The following is an 8496-nucleotide window of genomic DNA, read 5'->3' on the forward strand; positions in this document are numbered from 1 at the left end:
AACAAATATCGTGAGTAGCTCTGTACCAGTCTCCATGTCACATAGCTGATGTCCTTTTTTTCTTTATCAATACCACGTAATTTGTAACCCAAGAGCATTCACATTATTAAAAATAGCAGTGCCCAGCCATTGACTGAGGCATTGTTATTTATGGGAAGAGGAACTCCAATATATTTAGCAAAGCAGCCAAAGGTAATAGAGCAAGACACTGAGCTCTCTTTTTGTTAATATTAACTATGCAAGAAACCCAATACTCCAGCTCTACAGTGAACTTCGCTAAAAAGCAGAACTTAAAACCAAACAACTATATGATCTGAATAGATAGGCCTACACATTTCCAATGTAATATGGGCTCCCTTTGTCGTATGTTTTGAATTCTGCATCTCTTCGTGTCTATCAAGCTTATATATAAAGATTTCCTGATAGGGACATGATTGCCCCCAGTATGACGTCATTACTTTGCATAACTTGACATCTTCAAAGTTAAAGTGATGGAATGCAAATACTGTGGTATGTTAGTAAGTCTGGAGTGTTTGGTCACATCATTCATCACGTTATAAAAGGGAGCCAAAAAAAAAAAAAAAAGTACATCATCTCTGAACTTCAGTTTCTTCATACAAGTAAGGATAAGATCCTGTAGACTTTCTTAAGGATAAAGTGAAGTAATAGACATAAAAAGCACATAGCAGGGTGTCTAATGCAAATCTCCACTAGAAGGGAACATAAAGACCATCTAACCTTCAATCACAGATAAAGATGAGAGGGCCAGAGGTTCTAGTACAGCGTTACTCAGCAGCAAGCAGCGAAGCCCAGGTAGGGACTGAGGTCGTCCAAGATCAGGGGGCTTCCAATGCACCTGCAGTTGTCATTCAGTGGGCCATGGACTCCTGTGGCTCCCCAAACCCTTCCAGGCTCCATTAGGGCACAATGAATTTCAGCCTTGTACTAGGATGTGAATTGCCTTTTTCACCTTCATGCTCTCCTGAGCACACAGCAGAGTTTTCCTAGAGATTATATGATGTGTGGTGACATCATTCTCTAAGGCTAATGGAATGTGTGCTTGTGCATTATTATGTCTGCTAGGACTTTCTAAGGTAGTAGACGTAGGGCTATGGTTCTCAAAGTGTGGCTCACGGATCCCCGGGGATTTCCAAGACTTTTAAGAAGTCACAGACTTCTTATTATTTTCATAATAACACTAAAAGTTATTTGCCATTTTCACTGTGTTGATATTTACACTGATGGTGCGAAAGCAAGCTTTGGGGGAAGGATGGGAGATAAAACTAGTACCTTGTCACTTACCAAGACCATGCCACCAAACAGTACTAGGAGTCCCTGTATTCTTCGTCGCCATGCACATGCAGTAAAAAAACAATTGCACTTACCAATGTCCTTGATGAAGCAGTAAAAAATATTAATTTTAATAATCTGAACTCTTCAGTATTTATCTAATACTCTATGTAACAAAACAGGGAGTACACATAAAGCACTTTTGCTACATCCTGAATTACAATAGTTGTCTTGAGGAAAAGCTCCTCTGAGAATGGGTTGCAGGCTGAACTTTTTTCATAGAACCCTATTTTTACCGGGAAGAATGAGTAACATTAAGGTTACTAAAGCCAGGGTGTTTGGCAGACATTTTGTTTCCATTTTTTTTTTTAATTTTTTTACTCTTTATTTATTTTTGAGAGAGAGAGAGAGAGCACAAGTAGGGGAGGAACAGAGAGAGAGGGAGACACCGAATCCAAAGCAGGTTCTAGGCCCTGAGTTGTCAGCACAGAGCCCAACTCAGGGTTTGAACTCAGGAACCTCGAGCTCATGACCTGAGCTGCAGTCAGATGCTTAACCAACTGAACCACCCAGGTGTCCCCTCTGCAGACATTTTCTAAAAAAAAACAACAAAACAAAACAAAACTAAGTGAACTTGTCACTACAAAGAAAATAACTGATAATATTTTTTTTTTGCCAAAAACAGATTTGAATAATCATGCTAAAATTCAACTTAAAAAAAAAAAAACATGTATCTGCCACCAAGGGTTTGACAGCTTCCCAATGCTTGAAGACTTTTCTGATGAAATTGGTGATGATATTAACAAAGGTGATTGGTATGGAATAATGAAATGTGTCAACATTTGTAAGACCTGCTTAATTCAGTGAAGCAACATTTTCCAAGTGGCCCGATATTACAAAATTATGCATGGGAAAATATACGTTCAAGTTTCAGTCAAAAGCAACAATGTTAATGTAGCAGAATATAAAATGTTCACTAATGTGGTTTCAGATTCCAAAGAACAAATATCCTTTAAAAAACCACTACTTGTGGTGTTTTGGTGTATTATCAAAAAAGAACAACCATGATCATCTGAAAAGTTTAATAAAATACTTCCCAATTTTCCAGCATTATCTGTGTGAAGTAAGATTTTCTTTATATACTTCAGCCAATGCAATATGTAACAGCTGTCTCCTATTGTCAGACATCAAAGAGATTTGCAAAAATGTAAACAAAATCTCCCACAAACCTCTTCTGACATTTTTGTTTGGAAAACATAATTATTTTTTATTAAAATGTTATTTTTCTGTATGTGTTATATTTGTCATTAAGTGAATTAACAAATATTTAAATGAATTAAATATTTTAATATATGTTTTAATATTTCTACTATAGTAAATACGGATAGATACAAACAGTAAGGAAAAGCTCTTTAAGTTTCTCAGTAAATTTTAAGACTATAAAAGGTCCTGAGACCAAAAAGTTTAAGGACTCCTGCACTGCAATTTGCTTAGCAGTAATTATTTCATTAAAAAAATCTTTCTGTATTTCAATAAAAATTATTTTAAATTTCACAGGCAGAGAGGAAGGAAGGAACTTCAGCTACGTAGACATTTTATAATTATTTTTAAATGGAAAATAATTTCACATGTAATCTGAATTATGATACTCCTGGGGTGCCTGGGTGGCTCAGCCTGTTGAGTATCTGATTCTTGATTTTGGCTCAGGTCATGAACCCAGGGTCGTGGAATCCAGCCGCGCCTTGTGCTCTGCACTGAGCATGGAGCCTGCTTCATATTTTCTCTTGCCCCTGCCCCTCTCCCTTGTGCACTCTAATAGTTTTTTAATACTCCTAATATATAACCATGCTTTATTCAATTTATTTGAGTAAGTGAATGATTGTCACCTGATGGCAAATTTGGTCATTTTAATAATTTAAAAATTTTAACAGATAAAATTTTAACAGTTAACAAATCAACAGATTTTACCATTGAATGGCAAATTAACCCTATCCAAGTGCAGAATGTCCCTTAACCTGCCTTGACCTCATCAACTTTGCTAAATGACCTTTCTTGGGGAAATAAACAGTTGAGAATGTATAGAAATTCCTCATTGGAGACAAACCCTTCAAAGACAGCAATAAGGTATGTGTGTAGGTGGGGGTGTATATAGCGTGGCGTGTGTGGTGTGGGTGTGATGTGCGTGGGGGGATGTGGAGTCTGGTAGTGTGACGTGGAGGGGGTGTGGTGTAAGTGGTGGGGTGGGGTGTTGGGTGTGGGGAGGTGTATGGCCGGTGTGTGTGTGGGGGGGGGTCTGTGGGGTGTGATGTGGGGGGAATGTGTGGGGGTGAGGGCAGGGGGGGTGTGGGCGTAGGCTGGGTGTGATTTGAGGGGGTGTTGGGGGTGTGGGTTGTGACAGGGGAGCAAGGGGGTGTGATGTGGGGGGATGCATGGGGATGAGGGCACGTGGGGTGTGCGTGCAGGCTGGGTGTGATTTGGGGGCTGTTGGGGGTGTGGCTGGGGGGACTGTGTGGGAATGAGGGCACAGGGGTGTGGGTATGATTTGGGGGCTTGATGGGGGTGTGACATGCGGGGGCTGTGCGGTGAGATGTGGGGGGGAATGTGTGGGGATGAGGACACGTGGGGTGTGGGTGTGATTCGGCTGATGTTGGGGGTGTGCGGTGTGACATGGGGGGGTGTCTGGGTGTGATTTCGGGGGTGTGGGGACGTCGGGAGTGGGTGTGCCGCGCAGCCTGCCGGACGAAAACACCAACAGGGACGTCGCGTCGGGCCCCATTCCCGCGGAATCGTTCCACCCTTGCTCTGGCCGGTCCTCGGGAGGCCGTCCGAAGTCTCGGCGCCGGAGGTCAGGTGACTGCGCAGAAGTAGGCGCACAGACGTCACGACGTCTCAGAGGGCGAACGTGCGCGGACCTCTGACTTCTAGGGGCCCCTGACGCAGCGCCCGGGGCGCGCCGACTGGCTGATGCGGTCGGGGCCACTCGCCCCGCCGTCCATCTTCGGGGCACCGCCGTGAAAACTGCCCCGCAGCACAGCGGGCTCCTCAGAGCGGCCGTCGGAGAGCGCCGGCAGCATTGGAACCAGGTCACCCGGCCAGAGGCCCTGCACGCGCCATCGCGCGACCCTGACGTCTGGCGCAGCCGGCGCGCGATTGGCTGGCGAGCATGTGGCGTGCCCTGGCGCGAGCGCTGATGGTTGGGCGCCCGGCGCCGAGGGGCGGGTCCCGGGTCTGGCGGCGGAGCCTGCGGGAGGGGAGCCCGGCGGGGCGAGCTTTCCCCGGCAGCCGGTGTCGGAGGTAGGCCGACGGAGGTCTTGTGGGGTCCGGGGACCGAGGGGGACCGCGCCGCCCCGTCGCGCTGCGTTCTCCGCGCGAAGCCGCTCCCGCTCTCCCGGGGGACTTTCCGTGGCGAGTAAAAGTTGAGGGAAGGCCCGGGAGCCGCCCGTCCAGCAGGGGCTGCGGAAGGCTGACCAGTGGGGCCCGGAGAGGGGGAGGAGGGCCGGGGGCCCCCGGGGGGAGGGGAGGGGAGCCCCGGGAGTGCGGAGGGGAGGACGACCGCGAGCCCCCTTGGAGGGGGAAGGCCCGCCGCGCGCCGTCGGCGGGGCCGCGAGCCGCTCCGGGGACGTGGACTGACGGCAGGGGTCGGTGACCTGTGTTTGCGCCAGGGTCGCGGGCCAGGTCCGACGGACCGCCACCATGCCCGAGATAGACACCGACGGCCTGGACGAGCAGCAGGTGCAGCTGCTGGCGGAGATGTGCATCCTCATCGATGAGAATGACAATAAGATTGGGGCCGACACCAAGAAGAACTGTCACCTGAATGAGAACATAGAGAAAGGTGCTGTGTCCCAGCGCCCTCCCCTCGGTCAGGCTGGCCCAGGCGGCTCTCCGGGTCCGGACGTGTGGTTTCTAACCCTGTCGCGCGCCACCTGTGGTCTGGCCGCAGGGGAGCACCTGTCTCCCGCCCCCCCCCCCCCCCCCCCCCCCCGCTGTCACACAGCCCCGGGCCCCGGAGCTCAGTGTCCCCGACCAGGAGCGTGGCCAGATCTGGCCACCTGCTCGCCTTCTCCTTCCCGTGGTGGCTGGGATGTCATAGTCGTGCAAACTCACTAAATAGCAGGAGACTATGGAAAAAAGCAAAAGTGGAGCAAGTTACTAGTATTCCGGATCCCAAGCTGAGAGTGGGACGAATGACCGGTATTTTAAAACTAAATTAATTGCTTCTCTTTGGCTTTCAGGATTATTGCATCGAGCTTTTAGTGTCTTCTTGTTCAACACTGAAAATAAGCTTCTGCTACAGCAAAGATCAGATGCCAAAATCACCTTTCCAGGTGCCTGTGCTTTTAATAAAGTATTTTCTTGGGAACTGTCACTTGACTCTCTCACTCATAATTCTCGGGAACCTGGGTCAAAGAGAAACCCTGTGAAAGACTTAACTTCATATTTTGCATAAAAGAAGCTTATGTATTGACTGCAACCTAATAAAAATAAAAATTGTTATATAGATGTATGTATATTCATATACATCTTTTAATATATATTTTTTAAAGTTTGAGAGAGAATGTGCATGTGGGGGAGGGGCAGAGAGATGGAGAGACAGAATCCCAAGCGGGCTCCAAGCTGTCAGCGTGGACTCCATCTCACAAATGGTCAGGTCATGACCTGAGCTGAAATCAAGAGTTGGATGCTTAACTGAGCGACCCAGGCACCCCTTAGTATTTATTTTTATTATATGTATTTTAAGTTTGTATTTATACACTTTGATCTTTCTGGTTAAGAAGACATTAATAAAGAACTTACCTAAACATGTCTGTTTCACAAAATGATTGCTGATAGCTCATGATAACTTATTTAGGAAATCTCAGCCACTTGATTTTGTTGTTTTTAATTTTTTTTTTTTCAACGTTTTTTATTTATTTTTGGGACAGAGAGAGACAGAGCATGAACGGGGGAGGGGCAGAGAGAGAGGGAGACACAGAATCGGAAACAGGCTCCAGGCTCCGAGCCATCAGCCCAGAGCCTGACGCGGGGCTCGAACTCACGGACCGCGAGATCGTGACCTGGCTGAAGTCGGACGCTTAACCGACTGCGCCACCCAGGCGCCCCTTTCTGTTGTTTCTAAAACTCTTATAAATTTTCTTGATCTTTTAGATTTACTTGGAAGAAAGTTAACCTACATCTATGTTAATATGTTCCAGGTTATTTTACCAATACTTGTTGTAGTCATCCATTAAGTAATCCAGGAGAGCTCGAAGAAAATGATGCAATTGGAGTAAGGCGAGCAGCACAGAGGCGTTTAAAGGCTGAATTAGGGATCCCCACGGAAGAGGTAACCAATTTTACTGCACTACCATACAAGCTGAAATCTTGTTTAGAAAATTGAAATACGTTAAAACATTTTTAATAAAGTTTTAAATTTAAGGTAGTTCTCTGCTTTGTGAACTTGTGAGTTACTGGCCCTAGAAAGCACCTTCATTACAAATTATTTAAATTTTGATTTCCTCATATTCCTTGTCAGAATTTAGCTCAGTGCTGAAGTAGATTCATCTGTTAACCAGTATATAAAGTTTATTAATGGAGGCACCTGGGTGGCTCAGTGGGTTAAGTATCTGGCTCTTGATTTGGTCTCAGTACATGATCTTGCAGTTGGTCAGTTTGGGTTCCACGCTGACAGCTCAAAGCCTGCTTGGGATTCTCTCTCTGCTCCTCCCCCACTTGCATGCACTCTCTTCTTTCAGAATAAATAAAGTTAAAAAAAAAATAAAGTTGGCTACTTTTATAACGGATGAGTTCAAAGATGATTGGTTTCTTATGGAAATACTCAGGAATATGAACTACAAATCTGATTCTGTAAATTGAAATCATCTTTTTCTTTCCTGGAATTGTCACCTTTAAATAAGACCTGAGTAAATAAAGTATATCTCATCCAGTTAAAATGGTACTTTTTTCCCCAAGAAGTATTATTAAGGTGTGAAGGAGAATGTCACACATCTGGTTTGAGTGACTGTGCCTTTTTTTTTTTTTTACTATAATTATTTCAATAAAATCAACTGTTATTTTATTTTCATCCTAGGTTCCTCCAGAAGAAATTAATTATCTAACACGAATTCACTACAAGGCTCAATCAGATGGTATCTGGGGGGAACATGAAATTGATTACATTTTGTTTGTGAAGAAGAATGTAACTTTGAATCCAGATCCCAATGAGATTAAGAGCTATTGTTATGTGACAAAGGAAGAGCTAAAAGAACTTCTGAAGAAAGCAGCCAGTGGTGAAATTAAAATAACTCCATGGTTTCAAATTGTTGCGGAGGCTTTCCTCTTTAAGTGGTGGGATAATTTAAATCATTTGAGTCAGTTTGTTGACCATGACAAAATACACCGAATGTGAATTTCAGGTGGAGATGAAGGGTTAGTAAAATACTGAAAAATTTCTCTACTTTGTAAACTTAGTATGATTTTTTAAAATTTGGTTCCCCGTAAGAACTCTCACTTGGAACATTGATACTTTACAATCAGTATTTGTGTGGAAAAATACAACCAACTTTTTGATTTTATATTACATCCCCCATATGTGTGCATTGCTATTTGTAAAAGACATTTATGAGAGGCTATCATAAAAAAAGGGCAAATTAACTTGTCTAATCACAGTGCTAACATACTCGAACAAATAAATGAAGCTCTTCAGTTTTCATATGTTGTGATAAACATTGTCAGCACACTTGAGAGCACTTTGCTCTTTGCCAAATGCATTATAAATCATTAAATTTTTACCATAGTCTGGAAAAATGTACAGTGGGAGCTCTTTGCTTAGCTACTTCAAAACAGTCCAAATTAATATTCCGTGTGAGCAGATTTAACTAGTAGAGCAGGTTCAAGGGAAATAAAATACTTTATGTTCTGATTTTTGTCACTCTAAGTTGATTTTAGGGATTAATCATTCTGAAAGTATTTTGATACTTAAAGTTGAACATTGCTTTTGGTAATGATATTGGTTACAACTATGCTTTCAGATGAAATCCTGCCATTTGCAGCAACATGGATGGAACTAGAAGGTATTATGCTGAGTGAAATAAGTCAGAGAAGGACAGATAAATGTTTTCACTCATACGTAGAACTTGAGAAACTTAACAGAAGACCATAGGGGAAGGGAAGGGGGAGGGAAGGGCAAACCACAAGAGACTCTTAAATACAGAGAACAAACTAAGG

General features: G+C 44.1%; 1 protein-coding gene across 4 annotated transcripts; it reads left to right on the forward strand.

Annotated features, from left to right (window-relative positions):
• Positions 1-4181: 4181 nt before the first annotated feature.
• Positions 4182-8191, forward strand: IDI1 (isopentenyl-diphosphate delta isomerase 1). Of its 4 annotated transcripts, none has more exons than XM_058682041.1 (5): positions 4182-4584; positions 4953-5125; positions 5526-5618; positions 6486-6616; positions 7361-8191. In XM_058682041.1, exons 1-5 carry the CDS (start codon positions 4454-4456, stop codon positions 7676-7678), a joined length of 846 nt encoding a protein of 281 aa, XP_058538024.1. In that variant the 5' UTR covers positions 4182-4453; the 3' UTR covers positions 7679-8191. The 4 variants fall into 4 exon arrangements, with proteins under 4 accessions (XP_058538024.1, XP_058538026.1, XP_058538025.1 ...); XM_058682043.1 differs by lacking the exon at positions 4182-4584 and adding an exon at positions 4590-4695; XM_058682042.1 differs by lacking the exon at positions 4182-4584 and adding an exon at positions 4594-4705.
• The last annotated feature ends 305 nt before the right edge of the window (positions 8192-8496 follow it).

The sequence above is a fragment of the Neofelis nebulosa genome, chromosome 8 (assembly GCF_028018385.1).
Source record: "Neofelis nebulosa isolate mNeoNeb1 chromosome 8, mNeoNeb1.pri, whole genome shotgun sequence".
In the NCBI taxonomy this organism is placed as follows: domain Eukaryota; kingdom Metazoa; phylum Chordata; class Mammalia; order Carnivora; family Felidae; genus Neofelis; species Neofelis nebulosa.